At 56.5% G+C, this 27642-nt stretch overlaps 1 protein-coding gene across 1 annotated transcript in view; it reads right to left on the reverse strand.

Annotated features, from left to right (window-relative positions):
* The window catches only part of GRID1 (glutamate ionotropic receptor delta type subunit 1), a 707967-nt gene that overhangs the window by 678110 nt on the left and 2215 nt on the right, over nucleotides 1-27642 (reverse strand). The window contains exon 2 of the mRNA XM_004432480.3: nucleotides 27411-27566. Coding sequence (XP_004432537.1) covers nucleotides 27411-27566 — 156 coding nt within the window. The remainder of the gene's footprint in view (nucleotides 1-27410; nucleotides 27567-27642) is intronic.

Genomic DNA, 27642 nt, shown 5'->3' on the forward strand with positions numbered 1-27642 from the left:
CGGGCGCAAGGCACTCTGCGGGGCAACTCACATGTGCTGCCTCAGCGTTTCCAAAACAAGATGTTATTAGGTGCTCTGCCAAAGAAAGCTCCACCTTCAACTGAGCCTGCAAATGCTAAGTTCACAAAAGTTAACAGGCTTCTTGACTGCAGGACTTCTCAGAGCCTTAAATACACCAACGTGCATGGTGACACCTCCAAGAGAAGCATCTAGCAGGGCCACATGCATGAAACCACAGAGCCTGTTTCTCCCACAACGTTTTGTAGAACTAGTTGTGCAGAACTCCGTTTGGGACATGCTGTTAATTCCTGTCATTCCTTGCCAGCCCTGGGAAGTAGCTACAGCTGTCCCCATCTTAGAAATAATGACACAGGCCATGAGGTCTCTCTCACTCCCGGCCGTGTGCCCAGCACCCTGCACAGAGACTGATGCACGGCAGGTCCTCGACACACAACTGGGAACTGCGTGAGGAGATGTCAAGTGAATGGCACACAGTGGGGATCTGGGACAGCCCTCTGCAACTGACTCCCAACTGCTTTCATTTCCCATGGCCACTACTCCAAAGAGGATAGGAGGGCCCCTCTCACCCTGCCCTCCCTAGGGGGACTGTGAGATAAGATGGGCAGGATGTACAGGCATCCGGCCTGGCCTGGCCCAGGGCAAACCCTTAGGGAGGCCTCCCCAGGTTTGGCTGAGCTGGGGCCTCGCCAGAACGGGAAGGGGCCGGAACCCAGCAGTCATGTGAATATTGCGCCTATTGATCACAAATGTCGGCCCTGATTGGAGGCAGGAAGGCAGCAGTGGCACCCTCTTTCTGAAGCCTGCGTTGGTCATGAGCAGGTTTAGCTTGCCCTCCTAGAAGTTTGATCACTGGACTTATTAGTCCAATGTTGTGTCTCAGAAGGAGATTTTTTCATTGTATTTACAATAAAATGTACACATGCACACTGTAGGAGATCAAAATTGGCCACCCTGAAATATGTCTCTTCACCTTGATTATTTTCTCTGATGGACATATTTGACCTCCCCCACTAACTGCCTAAAGCAATTTAACTCTGGGTGTAGACAGACTGGCAGGGTCCTTGCTAGACCCATTCTTTTCAAAGTTCTGTTTACCAAATATTTACATTTGTAAAGGTATCTCCCTCTGTGTAGTAGGAAGAGAGGGGATGACCTTATCTCTAGAAACTCTTATCAGGACGGAAGAAGACTTAAATCTACATACTCTTGATTACTATAATTCCTATCTCTCTGGCCACATTCTCTATAGGTGGCCCTGCAAAGAACTGTCTGACAAACATTTACATTTCCCTCTCCATGTGAATTGTCTTCTTCCCCTCTGAAATCCCAAACTCCCCACCCCAACATCCTCCTTTGTCTTTAGCTGAAGATAGTATTTAAGATGAGAATCTCTGCCATTTTGTTGAGAAACTCAGTTTCCCTGGTTTTTCCCATGCATACATGTTATTAAACTTGGTATTATTTTCTCCTGCTAACCTGTCTTTTGATTATTTGGCCAGCCAGAAGAACCTTAAGGGAAAGGGCGGAGAGGGATTCTCCCTCTTCCCCGACAACACGAAGAAAACACTCACGGGGCTCAGGATGACAGATGCAGATACTAAAGGTTAGTCTCCGCTGTAATCCTCAGCCCCTAGCCCCAGGCCAAGGCATCAGAAAGAGTTTGGTGACTGAATGAAAGAACCGTGACAGCTCAGAGACAGGAGGGCAGGGAGTGAGAGCCTCCAGGGACATCGGTGTTCATGAAGCAGAGTCACAGCATATGGAGCCTGCGGGCTCAGGTCCTCTTCTAGAACCCAAGCAGGCAGCCCAAGAAGAAACCCAACTGTGTGTCCACAGCCTGGCCTCTCCACCTGGGACAACTAGGGCTACTTCCCACCCACACCAGCTCCACACCTTCCCAGACGTGGACTGGCTCCCCCCACCATCCCCTGGGCACGTGGAGCCCTGTGGTGCCCCCTGCCCAGCCCGGCGCCAAGGCTGGCTTTCATAACAGGTACTAAACTGCAATGACTAGGTGACAAACCTCATTTGCCAGGAGGCAACATGCAAAGTCACAACCAAGCCTGGCTCCATGGGAGCATGGCTCTAAATCGTTTCTGACAGTTGTTTCATTTCATGTGAGTGTCGCCCATTCATCTGTACATGTTCTGGACAGACCCTGACACACAGCCTAGCTGACTGCCTGGCCCACTCTATCTGACTGATCGATCAACAAACGGCCAGATCACAAGCCCAGCCACCCAGAATGCAGCCCAGCCCCTGCAAGAGAGGTCCCCCAGGAGCCCACCTTCCCCTCCAACCTGAGTGTGGACAGGACAGGACCAAAGGCTGCCTCGGGGTGTGGCAGGAGCTAGGACCTTCTGATCCTTGACCTGTGTGCCAAGAAACCTGTGGCCAGGGGGTCCCCCCAGGAACATTGTCCAGTAAGGAGCAGCAGCTCCCAACCACAGCTGGGCCCCAGCTACCCCACCACCGCAGCCCCTGCCTGGGGGAACACTGACCCACCTCTGAGACCCTCCCTGGAGCTGTGAAGGCGACAGGTGCTGTCCTGAACTAAGGGAATGCCCCCCCAGCAGGGGAGGCCCAAGCCAGCCCTGAAGACAGCATGGTGAGGACAACAGAGGAATTCCACAAGAGGTGGAATCACTCTGGTAGTGGCCACGGCAGCTACAGTTCTGAATGACCAGCACATTAACTCATTCACCTTCTTCTGCTAACAGCCTTTCTCTTTCGGAACCTTTCCAATTCCACGCAGTCCTGGAGAGGAGGCAGGCACAGGGCTGGTCAACGAGGATAGCCCCGTCCCTGATAGCACTGTCTGGTTCATGGATGGGCACATGACTCAGGCTGGGCCAATCAAGATGTCCCCATCCCTGGTAGCACTGATTTCGTGGATGCGCACATGACCCCAGCTGAGCCAATCAGAGTCCTCTGAGGTCCCCTCCCTTGGAGTGAATAGGGAACTGGTCTCTCCCCTGGCATTTTTGCTAAGCAGGAAGAAAGACCGACATACGGAGGAAGACTGGCAAAAGGATAAGTCAAGCAGAGACACAGAGTCCACTTCAAAGCCCAGGATCCAGCCTCTCCTGAGTCCCCTTTTGGCAAAGGCCAGAGAGCTAGATCTCTGTCCTGTACAGCTGAGGAGCCCTGCCTGGTCTTCATTTAGGAAGCCTGCTGCTCCCTCCCATGTCACAGGTCCACCTGCCATCAGAACCCCACAATGATGCCCCCCTAACAGCCACAGGGTACCTCCCCTGCTTTTTCGAAGCTCAGCCTAACCCTTAAAGGCCGGCACAACAGCCCTCCTGTCGGGGCGCCTCGAGGCCCCAGCTGGCCCCAGGACCACGCGTACCTAAACTTTCCACTCTGTCCTCCTCTGTTACTCTGTCCAGCATGGCTCTCACCTTGCCCTCCTTCCTCTCCTCCCCTCTGCACCCAGAACTCTGAGGCCGAGTTAGAGTCCCTTCTGCATTCCTCACAGAGACCTGGGCATCTCCGAGGAGCCTCCCAGGAGTCTTGCCCTGCCGAGGAAAGCCCCTGGGAGGAGCTGCAGGGAAGGCAGGGGAGGAGGAGCCGCGGAGGGCCTGTCAGAGGCCAGGCCGGGCACCTCAGAGCCCCACGCAGGAGGGCTGGGGCGGGCACTTGCCTGACCTTGGGCATGGATTCAGTGATTACCAGCACTGGCTCCAGCCACACTAATTAACGTGCTGCTCCCAGGGGTGCGGTGGTTCCCTCGGCACCCTGCAGCTGGGCCAGGCGGGCAGAACTGCACTGCAAGACAAGCACGGGAAAGAAGTTCTCCCGCTAGGGAGGAGGGCCCCGAGCTGGCCTCAGGGATGGCCACACCAAGCACCCTGGTGGGCAGTGACAAGGCCGGCCACACCTAGCTGAGGAAGCCATGGAAACAAAAGGGAGTGAGGAGAGGAGGAGGAAGACTGGGAGTCAGCAGACTGGAGGTGACCTCAGGAGGGAGGCGCCAAGGAGCCACTGGGGGGACTCTTGAGCGGTCACAGGACAGCGTCCTGAGCCAGGGTCTGGCAAGCAGCTCAGAGGTATTTGGTGGTTCACGCAAGCCGCACTGACTGGGCACCTGCTGTGTGCTGGGCACTGTGCCAGCGATGGGGGGACCCAAAAGGCAGCAACCCTGCCCTCCCAAAGCTTCCACTCGGGATGAGGGTGCACGAACAACAACGAGCTCAATCGTCTAGGCAAACGGCACGTTAGCAGGAGATGAGTTCCGTGGAGAAAAACAGGGCGAGGTCGGGAGTGCCAGGGGTGGGACGGGGAACAGGGTGAAAGCAGAGATGGGGGGGGAGGTGAGGGTGAGCCTCACAGACATTTCGAGGGAGAGTGCCCCCTGCAGCCGTTGGAAGGCACCAGGGCACATGAGTCAAGAGGTGGATTGGAAACCACACTTTAAACTATCTGCATGTATAACTTTGATAAAAATAAAAATTAGAGAGGGAGGGAGGAAGGAAAGGAGGGAGGAAAAAAAGGGTGGCCAAGAACTCCCGGCCCCCTGAAGCTCCCAGGGCATCCAGGGCCTGCGGGGGCTGAAGGGCAGAGCAGCTGGGGTGAGGACTGGAGGCTGCCTGGAGGAGGCGGCCCTGGAGAATGCATGGAGGATGCCCAGGGAGGAAGAGAAAGACCAGCATCCTCTGCCTCCCTAGAGCCCACCCCAGCTCAGGCCCCTCATAGCTGAGGACTAAAGGTGGTCCCCCTACTCTCCTCAACTCTGGGCCTCTCCTATCCAGTCCTTACAGTAGATAAAATCAGTCCAGCTGTTCCAATCCTCTAAACTCTCAGAGGCCTCCCAGGGCTCCCAGGCTCCTCCTCAGGCTCTGCAAGCTCCCCACTCCCTACCTCACCCTCCTGCCTTAACTTCCTCCAGGGCACCCACCCTTCTGCCTCTCTGCCTTTGCATATACTGTTCCCTATCCCTTCCCTGGCACAGTCCTCCGTATCCTTGAGGCTTCACTTAAGACGTCACCTCCACCAGGGACTGTCCCTGATCCCCCAGGTCCATCTTTCAACATGAACCCCCAAAACACAAGAATAAGGGAGCTAGGTGCTCTAGGGATAGAGAGCAAAGCCTACTGCTGACCCAGAGATCCGGAGACACATGCTGGTGGATCCCCGGGGCTCCATTGCCCAACTAAACACGCAGGAGGGCAGCAGAGAAGCCCGGGCTGACACCCTGTCGGCCACTATCCCTCCTGCAGCGCGGGGCTCTGGGGGTCCACGCTGCACCCCGCCCCTCCCCCCGACACATTTCTGGAAGGACCTGCTCAGGGTAACACTCACCCAGGGAGGTGGCATTTCTGCAGCCGGTGAGTGTGGGCAGCCCTCCCTCAGCCCAGGCACCCCCTTGCACAGTTTCCAGAGCTACTCAACTCCTCGCCAGCTGTAAATACCAGACACACTGAAAGACCACGTGTCGTGAGACCTCAGTCACATGTCGCTCGTCTCTCGCCGTGGGCTGGGCATTTACACCACGGAGGAGGTGCCTCCGGCAGTGAGGCAGCACCCCTCCTCCCCACCCCTGCCCACCTAGAGAGTGGGGCACTGGGCTGGGCTGAGGTTCTGAGCTGAGTCTGGCTTCAAAGGGGTGGGTCAGGGTTCTCTAACAGGGAACCTTCACTTGGAGGGTCCAGCCTAGACAGCTCTTCTTCTGAGGAGTAGATGTAGAGGTTTGGACCCCAGGTTTTGCCACAGAGAATCTAAGCCTGGGACGCTATGCCAGGGTTTCTGAGTCTAGCAAGGGGTCCAGATTTAAGGTACTAATTCTAGAAGTTCTCTCATGGGCTGGGAGGGGTTCCTGAGCTCAAAGTTCTATGCTGGGAGGGCTTGTAAGAAGAGCCGCTCTGGCCTTTCCAACGGAGGGGCTGGTGCAGGCGAGGGGCAGCTGGACCTCCGAAGCCTTGCCCACCCTCTCACTCCTGAACCCTTGAGGAGATTCTGGCCTTTTCCCCACACTACTGTTAAGAGACCCTTAGTCGACATGACTCCAAACACAGTGCCAGTGGCCTCTAGTAGCAGGGACAAGACGGGAGCGCTGGGGAAGGAATGGTCGCACTGCCCTCACGCTGGAGGGCACGTCTCCCTGAGACTGCAGTAGAGGCACCACTGCACACGCTGCCACAGCCAGCGTCAGAAACAGAGAGGGCAGTGACTCACAAAGGCCACACAGCACTTCCAGGTCAGCCAGGTCTTGATCCCAGGGGTGTCTCAGCCCCAGACCAGCGGAACCAAGGAGGCTGAATCACACACACACACACACACCCCAACACACACACACCCACTGGGTCCCCAGACAATGGCCATCAATCCAGGAGTCTCTTCTGGAGACTCGACTGGCCTGACTGGGGCAACCTCACATGGTTAAGAGTTCGGCTGAGCCAAAGCTGGGCCCTAGTAGATACCCAAGGAGGGCCTGAGACAGGGCCAAGCCCTCAGGACAGAGTGGGGAGGGCAGGGCTGAGGGGTGCTCTGGGTCTGGAGCCCAGGTGATCTGGCCCGGCCCAGCCCACTCTCCAGGAAGCCCTGGGGAGCCGCGCTGCTTCCTTGCCAGGGGCAGCCTGAACCACCCTGACTGCACCCTCCTCAGGGTTCCGTGAGCAGCAGCAGAGGGTGGGCCGGTGCGCTGTGAGCCCTGCCCAGCAGCCCAATCCGAGGGAGCACTGACCACTGGAAAGGTTCTACTTGAGAATCATATGTATAAGTGTTTCTCAGGACAGCCCCAGCTCTTTAAGGATAAACATCATGACTCTCCTTGCTGTGTATCCCCAAGTTCCAGGCCAAGCGCACAGTAGGTGCTCAAGAAATGAACAAATGAATGAGTGAATGAAGGAATAACAAATGAATAAACATTCCCCTTCTAATATCCCCACTGAAGGATCAACAGAAGAATTTATAAGCACACGAATGTTCTCTGCTGTGGTCAGAGCAACGCTGACAGCTCTCTACATCACTTGTGCTCTTAAAATCTCATTCCGGAGACGAGAGATGCTGGAATTCCATCCAGGAATTGGGGCTAGGTTTTCTGCAGACATTTATTTGCCTTCTTCTCACATAACAGAACCTCCCAATACTCATCTGAAGCTACCTCATAGCTAGTTTTCTGAATATCTATATATAAAATAAATCATTTAAGAAAAAAATCTGTGTCTACAGTGTACGGAACAAAGGGAGATTTCAAAGCCCATTAACTCACAGGGATGGTATGTTACTTGGAGAATATGGGCTGTATAATTAAAACAATTGAAATCCGATTATAAAAAGACAGTAGGCTTACTGCCTGCCACCATCTCACTAATGGAAAGAAAAACAATATCTTGAGTTTTTTTAAATCACTGTAAAATTATGAATTAGAACATGCACACCCCACCGCTCCACTGCTCCATGTTACTGATAAAATGAGATGAAATACTCCTTGTAGAGGAATACGCTTTACAGAGAATGTGAACCATCTTCAGCTCAGAGCTCTGCTGGGTCTACACAACATCTGGAGGCTGAGGCTCCGGAGTTGGAAAAGGAGGTGGTCCCCAAGTCAGCCAACGTGAGGGGGCCCTTGTCTGGAGACCCCAGTCTCAGAGTTAGTGACGGCTGGTTCCCCTTGTCTTCCCTCTACTGAATTCCAGAGCCGAGTGTCTGGGGAGGGAAAACCAAGGGGCCTGGGACAGAGGGATGGACCAAATGACAGTCCATGGCCCAGCCAGGGACCCTTCCCTGGGAAGCAGAAGTGTGCGTTTCAGTCTGAACTGGAGGAGCATGCCCGGAGCTGTGATGAAGGAAATCGGTGGTGATGAGCACCCCCGTTAGCTCACGCATAGAGAGCCAGGAGGGATCCAGGCGGCCACGCCCAGCCCTCAGCATCTCTCTCTCCATCATTAAGGGCCAGGATTGATTGGCTGGTCCCAGCTGTACATGAGCACCACCCAGGAAGCTCTTAAGCAATACTGGGCCCGGGCCCCACCCTGGCTTGTGACATCAGGATCTCTGGGGTGGAGCCTGAACACTGACACTCGTCTCAGATCCCTGAGGCTGGGGACCGGGTCTGCTGTGCTCACACACCTAGCACAGTGGCCGGCACAGTGTCAACCCCTGGTAGACATGTGGGCAGGGAACGAATGGGCACCTACTGTATACAGGCCCTGTATATATACCCTTCCTTTGGACTTTATGAACAATTCTTCAAGGTAGATGTGAGTGTCCCCATTTTACAGATGAGGAAACTGAGGCTCAGAAACATAAGGGGAACGTGCCCTTAATCACATAGCCAACATGAGGCAGAGGAGGGATTCAAGCCCAGCCAGGTTGTCGTCTAGTCAAGGCCATTCAAGGACTTCCCACTACCCCACCTGCCTTCACCAACCAGAAGTGGCCAAGGGCTGACATGCGCCCCATGCTGGGCCAGAGGCTGGGGGAGGAACAGGGACAAACCAGAGCCAGCTGCTGCCTCTGAGCTGTCCGAGTCTATCGACGGCACCAGGCACTGGAGCGAGATCAGGGCACCAGCCCCTCCTCTACCAGCCTCTTTTGGGACCAAAGTACACCTGTAGGATGTGATTTCCAGACACCAGGACAGTCCCTGTCCTGACGCCTGATGTTTCACCACTAGGTCCTTCTGACAAGCCTGGAGAATTTGAGTCTCTAGACAACTTCTGTGGCCCACGTCACATCCCTTGCCCCACCTGTGGACCTGCTGCCATGGTGACCAGCTGCATGCAGGTGCATCGGGGCAGCACGCACCTCCCATGCACCAGGGCCTCCTGCTGGCCCCACGAGGGCCCACCAGAGCCCGTCCAGCCCAGCTGCTGTGCAAACTTGGAACAGCAGGGGAGGGAACCCCACGGCCCACTCTGACCACTGGGGATGAGCTAGTGGATAGATACCAGGGGGACAACCCGAGGGGCAGTCTACGTGGCTTCTTGGAGAGCCCCAGTGAGAACGAGCCCCAGCTGCCCACTGCAGTGACCAGCTCAGACTGGCCCTCCCCGCGTCCCTGGTTGTTGCCTCCTATTCCTGCTCCCAAGTGCACTGCTGCACATCCCCCTCGGTCTCCGGCTCTGATTCTAGCCTGGGCAGGGGCCTCAGGCTTTGGCACCTGTGAAATGCAAGTGCTCTTGTCATAAGCCATCGCCATCTCAACAGTACATGTAATAAAATGACTCCAAGACCGGCCCGGCTTGGGTGGCTGGGAACAGAGAAGCCCAGGCTACCACCCCTGGCAGCAGGAATGTGGGGCTCTGGGCCCTGATCCCCCACCAGGATAGGGGCCTGGCAGCACTTCCAGAATAGCCCGGCAGCCTGCCTCTCCTCCCCTCCTCCCCATGGGGCACCAGGCAGGTGTGGGCATGGAAGGCAGGAGCCAGCCTATAGAGATGGGCCACGCCATGCAGAAACCCTGAGATTTCCCAGAAGGGCTTGCCCCACGTGTGGGATCCTCAAGGACAAGCCCTCACCCTCAACCCCTGAGCCCAGAGCACAGAGGCCTGCAGGGGCAGGGAGTGGGGGGCCGACTGTCCCTCTGGTTTTCGCCATCCCCATGAGTCTCTCCCCTCACAGCTCGAGGCCTAGATCTAGGTGTACAGCTCTGAGCCCCGAAGTCTCCTATATGGTCTACAGCCTGCACCCCCTGCCTGCCCTAGGCTCAGTCCCCACAGCCTGGGCAACTTCTGCCAGGACCACAGAGAGGACACTCTAAGACCCCTGCCAGCTGTCAGTACCCTCCTCCTCCACCTATGCCCAGCAACCCTGGACAGCTCATAGATCTGCCATTCCACACCTCTGAGCCTTTGCTCACACTGTTCCACCAACTGGAGTGCCTGCCTCCCTTTCTTCACCTGACCAACCCCTATTCTCCACTTCAGACTCAGCTCAGGAGCCCCTTCTTCCAGGAAGCCTCTCCTGGTTGCTCCCGAGCCCAGGCCAGGTTAGGCACACCATCTGTGCTCCCACAGCCCCAGATTGGCTTCGTTCTCTTATAGCATGGATCACACTCTTAGCCCACCTGTCTGTCCCTGCCACACCTAGCTCTTGGCCGCAGCACACAGGATGGGCAGCCTGCCAGGGGTCTCCCAGAGAGTGGTCTTGGCTGGACTGGAAACCATCTCCTCAGCCCTGGCGGGCCTCACACTCCATAAGGAGGCTCACATATCTTCCTCGCCCCCCACCACCTGCTTTCCAGCTGAAGTTAATAATTTTAAAGTAATTAAGTCCAGTAAACCATAACCGATTAAGTAAGGACCAGTGGTGGCCGGCTGAGCCGCACTGCCTCTCCCCTGCCCGGCCTGTGTTTGCAGGGCAGCTGGGCGGGGCCTGACCATCCCATGGCAGAGATAAACCTCTCCGAGCAGCCAGCCACCTAATGAGACTATCAGGGGACCTCCTAACGAGATTAGGCTGGGCCTGAGCTCTGCCTCACGGTGTGCGCAGGATTTCTATTCAATTAGTCTTGCTGAGTGGGGCAGACGCTGCCCAGGAGGCTGCGGGAGACTTGCCAACAAGGCAGCGCCCTCCCTCCCGGCACTTGCAGTTCTGGGGTGGCCGGCCCAGCCTCCTGGGGTCCACAGTAGCCTGGGGCAGTGTCCCCACCAGACAGAAGGGTGAGCAGAGCACCCAGGGCATGGGGCAAAGCCAGGTCTCTGCCTGCCCGCCCAGGACCCCTCCCGCTCCCTTGGAACCTGGGTGAGCTCTTGGTGTGGTCACCAACGGGCCATCTGGAAGAGGGCAGCAGAGACCCCTGCCCACAATAGGTGCATGGGGATAGGAAAGACCTGCCCTGGTGGGAGAGGCTCAGTCCAGGACCACGAGCGTGCATTGTGGCTACATATAAAGTGGGGGCCAAGTGTGTAAGGTCAAGACCCAGTGCCCCACCCTCCCCCTGCAAATAGGACATTCACATCACACTGCAGTCCCCCAGGAGCCGCAGGAGCCCAGGGAGCAGGGAGCTCCACCTCCTGGGGATCAGGCCCTGCCTCCTGTCAGGACTTGGCGGTGCAAAGGGAGGTGCAGGTCACACCATGCCCACGGGGACCCTCAGGACAGCCGGCAGGAGGGGGCTCAGGTCCTAGGTCCACCTCCCCTCTTCCCATCCCCCACCCCTGCCCCACCAGGCTGGCCCCAACTCTTCCCCCAGGGCCCCAAAACCCACCCACAGCTCAGCTCACTTGCCCTGCTCACCTGAAACACACACCTCCCTCCCTCAAAGCCGCCAGGCGGGCCTTCAGGCCAGCAAGCCTCCAGAAAGTCTTCCTGAACTGCCCAGCCCCCGTCCTCGTCTCCTTCCCCCGCTGCCCACGGGTACATCGCAGAGCTCAGAGCCTGGCTCCGCCACCTCCTAACCCCGCCTGCCCCAAAGAGAGGGTTCAACTCAGCATGGTCTGGGGTCTCCTGTAGCCCACTGTGTAGGAATATCCTGTCACGGGTGTGGCCCCAAGGCTTCCAGTCCAATCCCAGGGCCAAGTGCCCCGGGGACAGAGAAGCCCCACGCTGAGCAGCTGCTCTCCCTCCCGGAGGGCGGCAAAGAGAAGGTGTGAGGGCATGCTACTGCTGTGGGCCTGGCATCCTCTCTCTTCTTCCGTGACACCTCCCACGTCTGTTCTGCCCCTTTCCCTCTCGGCTCAAGGTCTGGCGCAGCCCCAGGCCTGGCCAGTCAGGGCATCCCACTCCCCTGACACCAGGACTGATTAGGGTAGGAGCCTGTCCCCATGCCAGGCCAATGAGCAGCATACTGGGACCCTTGTGAGACTCTTGTTAAATAGTCCCCCTCTTCCCACGAGGAGGGAGCAGGAGGCTGGGCTAATGAGACATCAGCCTGCAACAGCTGCGGCCCTGAGTGAATAGGGCTGCCTGGGAAGGAAGCCCACCCAGGGGAGGGCAGGGACAAGGGTGTGAAGATGGAGGCAGAGTCCTGGGGATACCATTTGAGCCCCTGGATCCAGCCACGCCTGAAGTTACACAACCTCTGGCCTTTCCCATTACAAGGCCTAACAAATATCCCTGTTTTGCTTAGGCCAGTACGAGGGTTTCTGATGCCGGCCTGATGAATATGGCTAATACAGAGGGTGATTTCAGACCCTCGGCAGGCTTCCCTGACGTGAGGCTAAGAGGTGGTATTCCCAGATGGCCCAACTTAGCGTTCCCACAAATGCATATGGGGCAACAACTTCCTCTCAGGCCATGGGAGGTAGAAACTCTCTACACACCCCAGAGCGCATGGCTCAGCCGCAGTCCCAGCGGGGTCCTCATGGCGCATGCCAGCAGGCCACCTGAGAGGCTCCCCAGCAAGGGGCTCTCTGGGGAGATGATCCCTGGACCACCCACACTGGGGTCTCGGCCTGTCCACAGGGTGTGACTGTCAGCTCGTCAGGACACACAGGATGCACTCCTACATGTGTCTGCAGGCCCATACATGTATGTGCCATAGGTACAGTCAGACAGCCACTCAACAAACACTCGCTCCGGCCCTGCATGTGCCTGGGAGTCCTGAGATGCAGAGCTCATGGTGTCTGCGCTCACAGACCTCACAGGCGCTGAATAAGGCACAATGGGAGATGTGCAGGACACTGTAGCAGCAAAGAGGAGGCCCAGCCCCAGCTAAGGGAGCAGAGCAGTCAGGGAAGGCCTCCTGAAGAGCATACTGAGCTGAGACTGCAAGGTGAAGGGGAGACTGAGGCACAGGGGCAAGTGGCTGGGTGCCGTCAGGGGAGAGCAAGGCCCTCTCTGGTGGCACAGCAAGGGCACCAGGGAATGCGGCAGGGACAAGACTGGACACCCGGCCAGGGCCAGACCACGAGGACTCTAATGCCAAGCACAGGCATCATCCTGCAGGCCGGGACCCTGGGGGCCCAGCCAGACATGGGTGTCAGGAAGACGCCCTGGTGGGCTGTGTGCGGGTCCTGGGCTGTGCACATGTACAGTGTCCCAGACGCACGGCCAGGGCAAGGCTAGCACGCAGCCCTGTCCGGCTGGACCCCGCCACCTAGAAGTTCCCTGTAGCTTCACCAGTACTGATCAGGGGGCGCTGTCCTCCCTCTAAGGAAGTCGATGTTCTCGGCGGCAGCTAAGGAGCCTGGCTCAGTCGGACCCACCGGTTTCTCCTGATGAGGTTTTCATCATTAACAACAACAGAGCCTCAAAGCCCCTCCAGCCCCTGCTCACAGGGACAGATCTAGCTTCTGCTTCCTCAAAGGCCAACATGGCAGAGGCGGCGGTGACATCCTTGCCGTGGGCCCTGCTTACCAGCCCCCGGGGCGCCCGCCAAGGGGGTGCTGGTGGGCATGTTGGCAGATGCCCTCCCCACCAGGGTCGGAGCTACCAGGCTCGCTCATCCCAGAGCTGCAGTGGCTGCCCCCTCACCTGGGCCCTTCTCCTGCCCCAGCCTGGAGGAGGCAGTGGCTAGGACAAGACATCCCCATTTCACACACGTGAAGACTGAGGCCCCCAAGCCCACCAGAGGATTCCCAAGTGGGAGATGAGAATGGAAACCCAGGTCCTGACTCACACCTAACACCCAGACAGCCATCAGCCCACACATCCCCCAGAGTGAGCTGCCACTTCCCCTGTGTAGACTCTCCCCACGCCACCCACTCCCACCCCCCAGGCACATCTCAGGGCTACAGAGGGGGTGGACGGGCCAACGCCCCGAGCCCCTGACAGAGCAGCTCAGGCAGGGACAGGCCTTCCCGAAGGGGGGCCTCCAGCCGGTGAGCATGGGCAACCCCTCCCTGTGGCTCTACCCACTGCGCTGGACTCTGGAACGCCCCCACAGGAGCCAGGGAGAGGCTGTGCCGTTGGCTCCTATCTTTTCTTACCACGAGAACAATCTTCAAATCCAGAAGCTGGCCGGGAGAGAAGGGCCAGCACAAGTGGGCCTTAGGCGGCTGGACGGGGCTGCTTCAAATGCAGCAAGCCCCCAAGCCCCACATGCCATGGGAACCTCCGTGGTGGCAGGTGTGAAGGCAGGACCATGAGCTTGGGGGGGTCTCAGAGCAGAGGTCCCCTGGGTCCATCTGTCCTGTCATCCATCCCGGGACTTTTACTGAGCACACATGACTGGCCGCGTACCAGTCTTGGCTCTGGGAACTCAGCAGTGAACAAGACACACTTCCCTGTCCTCACAGACCTGATGCTCCTCACAAATAACATATTTGCAGATGAGGAAGCAGGCAAGAAGGAAAAGAAGGCTTTGATAGGGAATAAGAAGGGCCCTCCTTAGAGCTAAGGGGAGCCTCTCTGAAGAGGTGAGATCTGAGGCAAAGCTGAAGGCTGAGAAGGAGCCTGTCATATGAAGAGCCTTCCAGAAAGACGGAACAGCGTGTGCAAATGCCCTGAGGTGGAAGCATGCTCCGCCTGTTGGAGAAACAGGAAAAAAGCCAACGTGGCTGAAGCAGAGAGGTCAAGAGGAGCGGCAGCAGGGAAGCAGGTGCAGTCAGCCCTTGCTGGGGTACTTGGGAGCTTGCAGGCTCCGGCAAGGGGTCTGGATTTTATTCTTAATACAGCTGGGAGCCACTGAAGGGCTGCAACAGGAGAGGGAGGTGATTGGACAGATTTTTCGGATAACTCTGGCTGCTGCAGGGACAGAGGCCTGGAAGGGAGGGCGGAGGCAGGCAGCAGTGAGAAAGTGACCGCAGGGGGCCAGGCCGAAGCTGGGGAGATGGCAGTGGAGGCGGAAAGAACCAGACAAAGGCCAGGCATAAAGGGAGGGTCGTGTGCATAGTGGGAGGCCAGGCAGGAACAAGGAGAGTGCTGGCTTCCACCCATCCTTCCCGTTTCCTAAGCAATCCCTGCTTCCCTTTGCTCTCTGTGTAGATCCCCCTGCCACCTGGGTTGTCCCTAGAAGATGCGCACACAGCCCCAGGCACGAGGTGTCACAGACGCTGGGTATCATACATCTCTGACTTTTAACAGGCCACCACCAGGGGCCTGCAGCAGAACAAACGCTGCCAGGCCCACCGCGTTCCTTCCCTTGGTGGCACTGCCCAGGCGACCGTCCCCGAGGCCTCTGGACTAAAGGGAGGATGAACTGAAAAGGCTCCAGGCCTCCGCAGACTCCGGGGAGCTGAGCCTGGACCTAAGAGCATGTACAAGGACAGAAATGGCGGCATGATGAGGCAGGTGGGGAAATGCGGGCAGCTAGCGGAAGTCAGTGATGCCCATCTGACCAGACCCTGTGTCCCTTCAGTGCTGCTCCGTGACACAGTGTCAGCCACAGAGCAAACTGCACTTTAAAGGCATCGTGTAAAGTCACACACTGGAGCCAAACAGCCAACCGCACACGCTCCGGGCAGGGGCGTCTGACGCATCACCCTGCCTGGGCAAAGGCACCAGCGCTGGAGGACCAGAGGCTCACCCAGGGCCCCAGCGGGAGGCGACGCTGAGAGCCAGCACTCACTCAGGTGCTTAACACCAGCAGAGCATCCAGAACAAGCAGAGACCAGCCCTCTCCCTCTGCCTGGTCAGACGACATCATGAGGAAAATAACCATGGCTCTTGTTTACCGAGCACCTCCGTGGTGCCAGGCACCGGCTAAGTCCTGTGCAGATATCATCTCATTTGGTCCTTAAGACAACCTGTTAGGGGAGGTGCCATTGTCCCCATCTGACAGGCAGGACAGCTGAGGTCAGCAACTGAAGCCCCATGCTGGGGCACATCAGGGAGGCTGTGTGTTAAGGGGGCAGTGACGAATGAACAAGTCCAGAAAAGAATCGGGTGAGAAACAACCAGGCTCCACAATGCGCAGCCTGAAAAAGTCTTCGAGGGGCACAGTGGCTGTCTTTAAACCTCTAAAGGGCTGTGCAGTGGAGATGACCTCAGCTCAGCATAACGGAGGTCAGAGATGAGAATCAGCATCCTCAGAGGTGCAGGGGTCCCCAGGCCCTGGAGGGGCAGGGGATCACCACTCCCTCAGGAAGTCCGCTCCTACAGCGTCTGGCCCCAGGCCAGGGTTTGCCCACAGCCCATCCCCTCCTGTCTTCGTCAGATCAGCTGCCATAACAAAATGCCACAGACTGGGTGGCCTCAACAACATTTATTTCTCACAGGCTGCAGGCTGGGAAATCCAAGATCAAGGTGATTCAGCTCCCGGTGAGAGCTCTCTTCCTGGCTTGTAGACGGCCACCTTCTCACCATGTCCTCACATGGTGGACGGAGGGCAAGCTCTCTGGTGTCTTTGTATAATGAATCCCATCAGGAGGCCCCCACCCTTAAGACCTCATCTCAACCTAAAGATCTCCCAAAGCCCCCCTTCCAAATACCACACACTGGGGGTTGGTGCTTCAACATATGAATTGTGGGGGAGGACACAACCATTCAGTCTGTAGCACTCTGGACCATCCCTGGGCCCAGCCTTGGCTTTGCAGGGCCCTCTCCCACCTCTGATACCAGAACCCTGTGATGTCTACCGACCCACACGGCTAGGACCCCAAGAGAGCTGCTCCCTGCAGTGGGCAGGCAGGCTGGCTCCCACTCTCGCCCCACTGACATGACGCCAAGGTGCCACAGGGGACGCCAACACTGAGGCGGGGCCCAGGCTGCTGCCCACAGCCTCCTCCTGACCTTGGCCAAGTCAAGCAGCCACCACCACAATGACCATCCCATTGGGGCGATCTCCCAGAGGTCCAGGGTCAGGACCACACATCTCAGCCCAGGAGTGTTCCCCAGAAGGGAAGCAGAAATGATATTTATTGCACTGAACTGCGCTGTCTTAGAGCTGGGGATACAACAGGGCACAAAAGAGACTGCGTCCCTCCCTTACCACAGCCCACAGTCTCCCGGAGACCTCACCAAACACAGGGCGATGGGAGCACATGGCAGGGCCAGCCTCCTCTGGGCACTGGGGGGGCTCCCTGGGGATGCCACATCTGAACTGAGACCTGAAGGAAGTCCAGGAGGAGGGAGAAGAGGAGGGGTCTAGAGGGGCTCCAAGCAGCAGCTGCAACCACTCACTCTTTCTGCTGAACGTGCAGGGCAGCATGGGTATCTGCAACACACACACACACTCACATACACGCACATATACTCGGACAGGCACACATACTACACATGCACACATATACACACTCACATATACACACATACACACACATACACTCACACAGGCACACATACTACACATGCAGACATACATATACACACATACATGCACATATACTCGCACAGGCACACATACACACGCACACATATACATACACACTCACACATGCACACACACAGGCAGGGTAGGGGTGCTCTGCCCAGATTCCACAGGATGCCTGAGGACCTGACCCACCTCCTAGATAGTACCCCCTCCTCAGCACTGCCCATCACCCCACCTGCCTGTCCCTGGAGGAACAGTGGCCACAGGCACCCTTGCAGCCCTGGCTCAGGGCTGTGGGCCATGCAGTGTCATGCCTCAGCCCTCGAAAGTCTTCATCAGGGATGCAGGGGAAGCCCCGAGCCAGCCCCGGGCTGAGGCTCCAACTTGGGGCTAAGTGACAGGGAAAGACGCCCCCTCAGAGCTCGAGGCCCAGGCAGGCAGCCTACAGGACCCATGGGCGGCCCGCCAGGTTGTCTACCGGAGCTCTGGGGGAGAGTCGAGTGAGGGCAGGTGTGCCGGGCACCACCCAGGACTGACGAGGAGCAGCACTGGATGTCTGCGTCCATGACAGGCAAGGTGGCAAGGGCCCTGGGGCCAGGTCAGGGCCACTTCAGCATCTGGCACCAGCCTCCATACGGACACCATTGAGACAAGCATTGGGAGTCCAGCTCAGCGCCCAGTTCAGGTCTCAGAGCTTCAGGCCCACCACCCAGACCAGAGCCTGGAGTGTGGCCCCTCACCCTCTCACTGTGCCTCTGGGTGCTCAGACAAAAAGATGGAAGAAAGCCCCCAGCCCCAGCGCAGGCAGAGCCAAGGTAAGACCTCCAAGCTCCACCTCTGCACCGAGCAGGAGGAGCCGTGTGGGAAGGGGAGAGTGAGGAGTCGGCCTGCCAGTCCAGGCTGAGGCCGTTTGCAGGGGCTGAGGCCATGCCAGGGCCAGCATAGGGACAGGCTGAGCCAAGAGCTTCAGCCAAGGGCAGGATGGGGAAGGAGTCCAGCCTGCACAAGCCACATCTCTGCCCTGATCTGAGGGCTTGTAGCACCCAGAGACCAAGGGGTGTCATGTACCCTTGGCAGGGGCCCAGGAAGACAGAACAAATGGTGGCCAGGACACAGGGAGAATGAACGCCCACTGAGTGTATTATGTGCCACCACCCACACCCTTAACCCCAGCATGAGGCTGACCACACCTCTGCTGGGCGCCCCCATGGACCACGGCTTGCCAACAGCCTTCTTCCTGCCAGGCATACACCACCCCTCTAGATCCATCACCACAACCCCAAGGCAGCCCCATTTCACAGACTTTGAGACTGAGGCTCAGAGAGGGCGAGCGACCTTTCAAGACCACACAGCTAAGCAGTCACAGAGCTGGGATTTGAACCTGGATGTGCCTGACCCCTCTGCATCAAATAGAGCAAGTTATGCTTGCACTGTGGCCAGCTCCTAGGGGGCTGGGCCAGGCTGGCTGGATTCCGGCCACACTGTGCACTCAGAGCAGCAGAGCTGCAGCAGGACTGCAACATCGCGCGGCGACGTCGGCAGGTTCCGGAGCCCCGGCCCCCACAGGAGGCTCAGGCCGCCTCCGGATGAGCCACACCATCAATACCAACCTCCTTCCCAGCTCTCCCAGGGTAGTACGGGGGCTGGCGGAGGCTGCCCAGTCAGGCCAGGAAGTGGAAGGAGGCTCGGAGCCCCCGGAACCACGCAGGCTGGTAACATGACAGCCATCCCGACCTCTCTGCTCGGCCCTTGGCGAGGCCTGTTAGTGACTTCCTCAACTGACCCTCACGGCTGTCCTCTCTGTCATCATCCTCGTCTTTCGGTCGAGGACACTGAGGGAAGCTGCCCAGAGTCAGACAGCGGAACAGGGACGGGAACCCCAATCTGTCCAGGGGCAAGACTCCTGCCCCCAACTCGGCTCTTGGGCACCATGTCTATTCTCATGTGGAGGCGTGGCAGGGCCAGGCTGAGCGCTGGCCGGGGACAGACCCACGTGCAGGCAGATGGAGCTGCAGCGTGTGGCTGCTTCTGTCTGGGTCTGGCGAAGGACTGAGCTGAGGGAAGCGAACTGGGTAGACTGGGCCAGCCAGGGCCACATATCCCAGGTCTGGATGGAGGAGGAAGTGCCACCTGGGCTGAGGACCACCCTGGGCCCCCAGCTGGCAGCCCCTGGCTTCAGGCCCTGGGAGCCTGCCCCGCCCACAGCTTTGGCCCAGGAACAGATAGAAGGGGGCCCTCTAATCACTCCCAGCCATCCTGCCTGTGCTTCAGGCCAGAAGGAAGAACCCTGGGTCTTTCTCTTCCCAACCCATGGCCATTGGCCAGGAAACTGGCTGTTTATAGGCGGGGAGGAAGGCCTTGGAGAACCAGCTGACGGAATATTGGACATGAACCCAGCGCCTTCCTGGGCCCCATGCTTATCAGAGAGGCCAGACTCCCCGAGAAAGGAGCTGTTACTGGCCAGCCCATGGCAGAGAGATGAGCCTCTGCCCCATCCCAGGGCTGAAGCAAGAGGGAGAGACCTGCTGCTGTGGGAAGGCAAGGGCAAGGAGGGGACAGGCGGAGGCAGGGGGAGTCTGTAGGAGGAACAGGCCACAGGGAGCCCTACTGAGGCCACAGGAAGCACAGACCTACTGAAGCCCAGCTGCAGGGGCTCACTGGTGCTGGCCCCGGCAATGGCCAGGCCTGGACACCAATCTTCACCTCATTACTTAGGAAGCACTTAGTTCCAGTCTTCTGAGAGCTGCGGCTGTCCAGGCCCCAGTGTACAGAGAACAAGACTGGTAGAGACAGAGAAAGGTACAGGGGAGAGCCGGGCCAGGGCTGGGGACCCGGGCTTCCTGACTTCCTACCATACCAAAGGGCTGCCCAGAGCTCTCTGGAGCAGAAGGACAGTTCACGAGCGGGCAAAGGGGAACTGATGGAAGCCAAGGATCCGGGCCCACCAGGATCCGATACCTATACAACTGCCTTGGTTTTTTGTTCCTTTGTTGCTGTTGCTGCTGTTGTTTTAATGAGGCACCAAGGAAATGGGAGGGCTGTTTTGACACGCATAGGGTAGTAAGTATTTGTGTAGTTCAAATATTCCAAGTTCTCCCCTCCAGGTACCTCCTAGACTGTGCTCCCAGGACCCCTTATGACTGGCTAGGACCACATGACTAGTTTCAGCCAATAAGTCGTAAGAAGTGACGCAGGTCATGTCCAGGCTAAGCTCCCTGCCCGCCCCCCAGCTCTCTCTCTCTCTGGCACAGCAACTAGCAATATTCAAGCTGAGTGACCATGCTGAGCCAAGCTCCAAGCTGACCAATGACAGACACATAGCACGAGCAGGAGATAAATTTCTGTTAAGTCACTGAGATTTGGGGATTGTTTGTTACTACAGCATAACTTAGTCTATCCCAACTGACACAAAGGGAATCACAGAACAAAACCAATGGGCAGGACCAAATAGGCACTTCCCTGGGTAGCCAAGTCTAAAGAGATTCACATCTAGGATCAGACCAGCTTACAAATGATTTGGGAACAAGCAATGCAGACTCAATGTTCCAAGTGTTTAGATGACAGCATTTTCTGGGTAGTGAAAAGGCCAAGGAAAAAGGGAAGATAGCTGCTGGAGGAGACAAAGCTAGGGGATTTTGACCTGGTAACTACCAGAATTTGGAAAGAATCTGTCCACCTTCCAAGATGTGGGTCTGAGTGCTAAGGGACGGCCTGAGCTGCCTTCCAAGAAAAACCTGGAGAAATGGCCCCAACGTGCTACTCTAGACAGGAGGTTGTTAACATACCCATGTCACCAGGAATGGGAACAGCGGCAGCTCAGAGGCAGCATGAGGACAAGGGTCTCACTAGACCTCTGGCCTCCTGCACACACGTCTGGCTTGAGGTGCCCATCTGTTCACGGCCAGTTAAGCCCAACCTCCCAATCTGGGGGCAAGGCCATGGCAGTAGAGATACTAACGGGAGCCTCTAGAACCCAAAATATGAGGACATAGGTGGGGCAGGAGCATAGTCTATAAGGTGAGAAAGTATGTGTGCATGTCCATGTGTGCATGCATGTGCGCATGCGTGTGTGTGCACACACAGGAGTGACCCTAGAATGATGCAGAATTCTGACACCTGGGAGCTCAGCTGAGGGAAGACGGCAGTCATTCCTTTACACAGCCACAGGCTTGTGAGGAATCCAGAGAGGGAGCTAGATGGTTCCCCGTCCCCATCCCAACTCTAGCGAGGGGCCATCAGCACCTGTGGCCATGGCCACTGCCATCTTCCAGCTTGAAGCATAGCTGGCAGCAGCCCCCGTGGGAGCCACAGAGCTCTGTGTAGCGGCCAAGTAGGGCTGACCTGTGCAAGGGCCCCACCTTGGACTCGAGGTGGGCGAGGTGGAGGACAAGAGGAAGAGGGGAGTTCAAAGAACCTGCCCAGGCAGAAAACGAGGCCATGGGCCTGCATGGTGGCACAAATTTACAGTCAGACTATTCAAGAAGCAGATTCTTCTAGGAACTTCCTTAGGCACAAGCAGCTTCCACGCCCAGGGAAGGAAGTCGGTGTGTCACTGGAGAACACAGGTAAGTCTGCAGAGGCCTGCAGCCTTACAGCATGCCATCTCCAGAGCGAGCTTGGCAGACATGGAAACATGGCCATACGTCCCAAGGGACTCTAGCAGGTCCGGCTAAGACAAGAGGATGCCACTCAGTGAGCAAGAGGGCAGTCATCCGCGCAGAAGAAAGTGGGAGTGGACCACATGCACTGGCTTCGACGAGCATGGACAGGTGTGCTAACGGGATAGCAGAATACCGGCCACAAAGACATCCACGTCCTAATCCCCGGAACTATGACTAGGTTAGGTTTCACAGCAAAGAACTAAGGTTGCAGATGGAATGAAGGCTGCTAATCAGCTAACTTTACGACAGGGAGAGTATCCTGGCTTATCCAGGTGGGCCCAATGGAATCACAAGGGTCCTGGGAAGAGGGAAGCAGAACAGTCAGAGGCGGAGAAGGGGATGTGATGACAGAAGGGCTGTGAGAAGGACCTCACCCACCACTGCTGGCTTTGACGATGGAGGAAGGGGGCCACGAGCTGAGGAAGGCAGGCAGCCTCTGGAAGCTGAAAAGGCAAGGAAATGGATTCTCTCCTAGAGCCTCTGGAAGGAATCAGCACTGCTGACACCTTGATTTTAGCCCTGTGAGACCTAGGTCAGGCTTCTGACCTGCACAATTGTAAGATAATAAATTTCCATTTTTAACCAGCTAAATTTATGGTGAAACTTGTTTCAGCACCAAGAGAAAGATAATGCAGCCAAGTGGATGAGAATGAAGGTGGTGGGCCTACAGGCATCTTTAATGACACTAACATCACACTCAGGGAGACCCCGACAGTGTCTCCTGGGCAAGAACCAGTAAACCCTCTCCCAAAGAGAACGGTGGGTCTGCCAGTGGAGGCTGCCCAGATACGGCCTCAACGGCCAGATCCGTCTGAACGGAAGCCCAGGAAGACGCCAAAGGCAGCAAAGCTCAGGGAGGGAGACCATCTAGCAGAATGTCTATATACCAGGATGGCACATGACCAGCTAGGAGTGACAATTGGAAATGACCAAGACCACCAGATGGCCATCAACAAGCTCACTGTGCTTTATTTTCCATTTATTCCATTGTTCCATTGTTTTATTCCGTGAACACCAAGCTATACTTGGGTGATTTTTACCCTGTCTTCCTAAAATGCTTTTATGCTTATTATAAATATAAGGAATATTGCCTCACATACATTCCTTTTTTCTTCCTCTTCCCTAAATTGTTATCTTTCCACTCTATGACAGATATATCTACAGCATAACCAATAACTCAATAACTCAAGTCTTTTACTTACAGTAAAAGGTAATACTATGAACGGAATAGACTCGTGTTCAGCCAGTTCTTTTATGCATTTATATAATCTTCTACTTGAGCAGGCACTTTAAAACAACATGAAATTTTTTTATTTAACAAATTAGTGTCTCTTCTAGTACCTAGAAGACAAATTTTCACACTTATTGCTAATGTGGACTTTGCCAACTAAATCTAAAATACATTTTAGAGATTTAAATATCATGTCTGGGGCCGGCTCCGTGGCTTAGCGGTTAAGTGCGCGCGCTCTGATGCTGGCGGCCCGGGTTCGGATCCCGGGAGCACCCCGAGGCACCACTTCTCCGTCCAACGTGAGGCCGAGTCCCACGTACAGCAACTAGAAGGATGTGAACCTATGACATACAACTATCTACTGGGGCTTTGGGGGGAAAAAACTGAATAAATAAAAAATCTTTAAATATCATGTCTGTGTTAACATTTGCTGACTTTAAATCAAATGCATATTTCATTCAATGTGATCCATTCCTTTACATAAACTGACCAACAGTCTCAAAAGGTGGTTTGTAAGGAGCTTGGACAAATTCAGCCTGAAGAAATTGTAGGTATAAATCTCAGGACCAACAAATCAAAGTAGAGTTTCTTGTTTTCTTCAGTAATACTTAAGCATATCTCAGCACAAATGATTCCATTTTTTAAAAAAAATAAGTTGTTTTGAATATTGAAAAATATATACAGCCACTAAAAGTAATGTTTACAAATAGTTCACAGTGATTTCAGAAAAAGCCAATGATAAGTTAAATGAAAAAAGCAGTTATACAACTGAACAGAATAGGCGCTCTCAGCATTTACAAAATAGCAGGGGAAAAAAGACTAGAAGGAAATAGAATTTAGAACGTTCTGAGCAGAATTCAGAACGTGGTAGAATTCAGAACGATTTGTTCTGTCTTTTGATGCTTTTCTGCACCTTCCACATTTTATATAATGAGCATGCATTGCCCTTTTCCTTTTTTACATTTTTAAATTACTTCATGCTCATTGTAGCAATGCATTTTTTTATAATCGGGGGAAGTTAAGTAAAAAGCAGGAAATGAAAAGGTCAGTTAGGGTCTGCTCTCAAGGAATTCACTAGCTTAAGAAATGATGCAACTGAAAGTAGCAACAGCCTCAAGAAAAGCTGAGATGGATGCACAGTTCGATCAAGGAACGGAGAGGGAATTCGTGTTTACTGAATACCTACCGCAGGCCTCCTGCAGACAATTTATACGTCTCATCTCATGTAATCCTCACGATAATCTCAGGAGGCAAGTACTATGATTATTCCCTTTAACAGCTACGGGAACAGAAGCTCAGGGCAGGGCTGACTCCCCCAGGATCACACAGCGTGTGAGGCCAACAGGATTCGAACCTGGTTTCTTGGGCTCCAGCAACCAAGCTCTTATCCCTGCATGTCCCGAATCCACCAGGATGTCACTGGGAGTTCACGATGGAGACTGAACCCCAGTCTGCCTTTGCCCTTCATCCTTGGCCACGTCCACTCTCCCTAAAAGTCCTTTCCTTTCCCACTCAAACTGTGTCTACCACCCCTGTCCCGCTGCAATGACTGTCCAGACCCAGGAGCGAAAGAAGGTATCCATCAAGCAGAGCCAAGCCACGGGATGGACAGCACCCCACAGAGCACAGAAAGAAGGACACCAAGCCAGCTGAGTGCCTGCCCAGCCAAGCCCTGGGCTAGGAAGAAGGAGCCTCTGAGCACTGCTCTGCACTCCCCGAGGCCCTCGAGGGGCTGGGTCCTCCCATCCCTTGTAGACATCCAAGGGCTATACAAGGTCACGGATAACAATGTGGATTTCTGCCCATGAGGCTCATAAGTTGAAAGCATAAGCCAGCTTTACCCAGCACACACTCTCTGGGCAGCGGGCAGCCCAACAACGCCTGGTCAGTGTCCCTTTACCTGGACAACTGTCTGCCATCAGAATCCAACTCCCTAGTTCTGGGCGTCCAGACACACTCCCACTCACACCCTCCTGAGACTGTCAGCCTGCCACCCTCGGACCCTGAAACACTCTTCCAGTTACACACAGAGACACTGAGACCCAGAAAAGCCAAGTCTCGACCAGAAAAGGCCCCCGGCGGAGCCGTGTGTCTCCAGGACAAAGGTGCACCGGGGCTCGAAGGCTGAATGGCCCATAGCTGTTTTGTTTGGCTTGCGCTGTGTTGCTTAAATTACTTGATTAGTTCACAAAAGTTAAAAGTCAGATTTTACATTTAAGTCCAGATTTGGGGCTCCTCTTTAAAAAAAACAGTCAGCACATCTACAACACTAGGATTTTCATTCCCAAATGGCAAAATCAGCTGAAGCTGTGTGACAGCTGCTCCTTTAACAGAGACGACCTCTCCAGACCCCACACTCCAGGTCCCACAGGGCCCAGCTGCCCAGCTCACTCACGTGCATCACCTGCCTGAGACGGTGACCTGTGCAAGAGCGTCACCTTCAGTCCCTAGGGAACTGCTGATGGGGGGGAGGGGGGAATGGGTCAAAACGAAGGCGCACAGAATACTCCACACTGCAGAGTAGCAGCCAAAGGAAGCAAGGTATGTCAGCAGAGATGGTCGGGGAGCCAAGCCGGAGTGTGGAACACAGGCAGGGTCCCATCACACTGTGAGCTCCCCAACACAGACAATGAACGTCCACAGACACAAGTCTGCGGCGACAGTGTCAAGGGAGCAGGAGGCATTGTGAAAGTTATGGCATGTAACTGGAAAAGCCTGTGTCACCCCAGATCCCCACCCCAATGAGGGTCACTCCTGTCTAAGGAGACCCTGCCCTCCCCTGGCTGGATCCCAGCCCAAGACTTGCAATGAGTTGTGATGAGGGCACACAGAAAGGAAGTCCAGTGGGGGGGCGGGGACACACATGTGGAGGCAGGACTGCAGGTGAGACATGACCAGACACCAAGAAGGACAGGGACTCCTCCTCCTCACACCTCAGTGGACAGCAGACAAGGGACAGCTGCCAAAGCTGGAAGCAGCAGTTCCAGTGACAGACAACACAGCCTCGTCCCACTCCCCACCACCCCAAACACACGCAAGACTCCGGGCTGAACAACCACCCAAGACACCCTTAGACCTTCAGGCCCAGAGCTGGGCCTTCTCCCTCCTCTGCTGCACCCAAGAATAGAAACTCAAAATAAAACCTCCTTCCAGCACAAAGTTCTCCCCAGCACCAGCTCCACCTTCTGGACCCAGACCAGAGCCTTCACTGAGTCACCCTATCCTCACAGGTACCCAAGAGACCTGCAGCCAACCTACAACCACGGCAGGAGGGGGACTCTGGGCCCAGCAGATGTGGGGAGGGACAGCTGGCCTGGAGCCCTCCGCCAGCCCACCTCCTCCCTGCACCGCTGTCCTGTGGGTTCCTTGAAGCCCTGCATCTTGTGCCACCAGCTGGGCCTCTCCATCCTCAGCACTCCAGAGCCAGGGCTTCGGAGTCGATCCCATGGATACAGGCAGCAAGGAGAACCCACGGAGACGGGGAGCAAGGCAGAGGAGAGGAAAAGGGACAGAGGCTGGGCAGATATCAGGGGCGGAGAGAGCCCGCAGCCTTGACCGGGAAGCAGGTGGTGTGAGGTTCCAGGGCCGAGCCTCGAGTCGGGTGGGAGGAGGTAACGGGAGAGGAGAGAAAAGCAAAAGCCCCCCGCCGCGCACCTGTTGCCTTCGCCGGCGATCCCGACCCGAGGCTGAGGCTGCGGATCACAGAGGCCCAGGCGCGGGCTAGGATTTCCCCGCAGTCGGGCCTGGCCCATCTCGGCTCCTTTCCTGGTCAAACAGCGCCCACCTCCGGCCCAGGCGACGGCGCCTCCGCCCGCGGCGAGGACAGCGAGAGAGAAACCGGCTGCTCCAAACCCGGAGAAGGAGCGCGGCAGAGACGCCGCGCCTGAGGCACCGAGGGGCCGCGGGGCGCGAAATGCGGCGCATACTGGGCTGCGCTCCGGAGAGGGGAGACGGAGGGCTCCGGCGCCGGGCGCTCCTCGGTTGGCAGCAAAGACCCCGGCCCATCGGGGTCTGGGGAGGTGCATCGACACCAGTTACCCGGCACGCAGACACGCCCACCCACAGACACTGGAGAAACAAAGACGGCCCTGAGCCCCACACGCCTGCGCGGCCGGCGCTGGGTGCACACACGCGCCCACCAAGCTAGATGTGAGCCGCACGACCCCGCGACACGCCCGGCAAGGAGCCCGGCTCGCTGCGCTCACAAGCTCTCTGCTCCGGCCCCGCTGCACAGAGCACTCCCGGCGCCCCTGCGTTGGTGCGCTGGGGAGGGCGCGCGCACCCTGCGTGGCACCGCAGCTGCCCAAGCGCACAGGGGGCTCCACGCGGCCGAGTCCGACGCAACCCCGCCAGTCTCCACTGCTGCGCCGCCTCGCAGGCTGCAGCCCAGTTAGCCCTGGGCGCCGCGGCCACTCACCTTCCTGGACGGCCTGGAACGGATTGTTGGCCTCGATGACCTTGATGGAGTAGGTGATCTTCTCGCTCTGCAGGATGTCATCGTTGAGGCTCAGGTCGGATACGGCCAGCTGGAATACCCTGTCGTCCTTGGCCGCGTTCTCCTCGAAGATGGCACCTGGAGGAGAGGAAGGATCAAGACCAGGCCTAACGAGGAGCTCTCCCCTCCACTCCACCCCACCCCCACCCCCTCG

Source organism: Ceratotherium simum, chromosome 6, assembly GCF_057802395.1.
Source record: "Ceratotherium simum simum isolate JZ-2026a chromosome 6, ASM5780239v1, whole genome shotgun sequence".
Classification (NCBI taxonomy): Eukaryota; Metazoa; Chordata; class Mammalia; order Perissodactyla; family Rhinocerotidae; genus Ceratotherium; species Ceratotherium simum.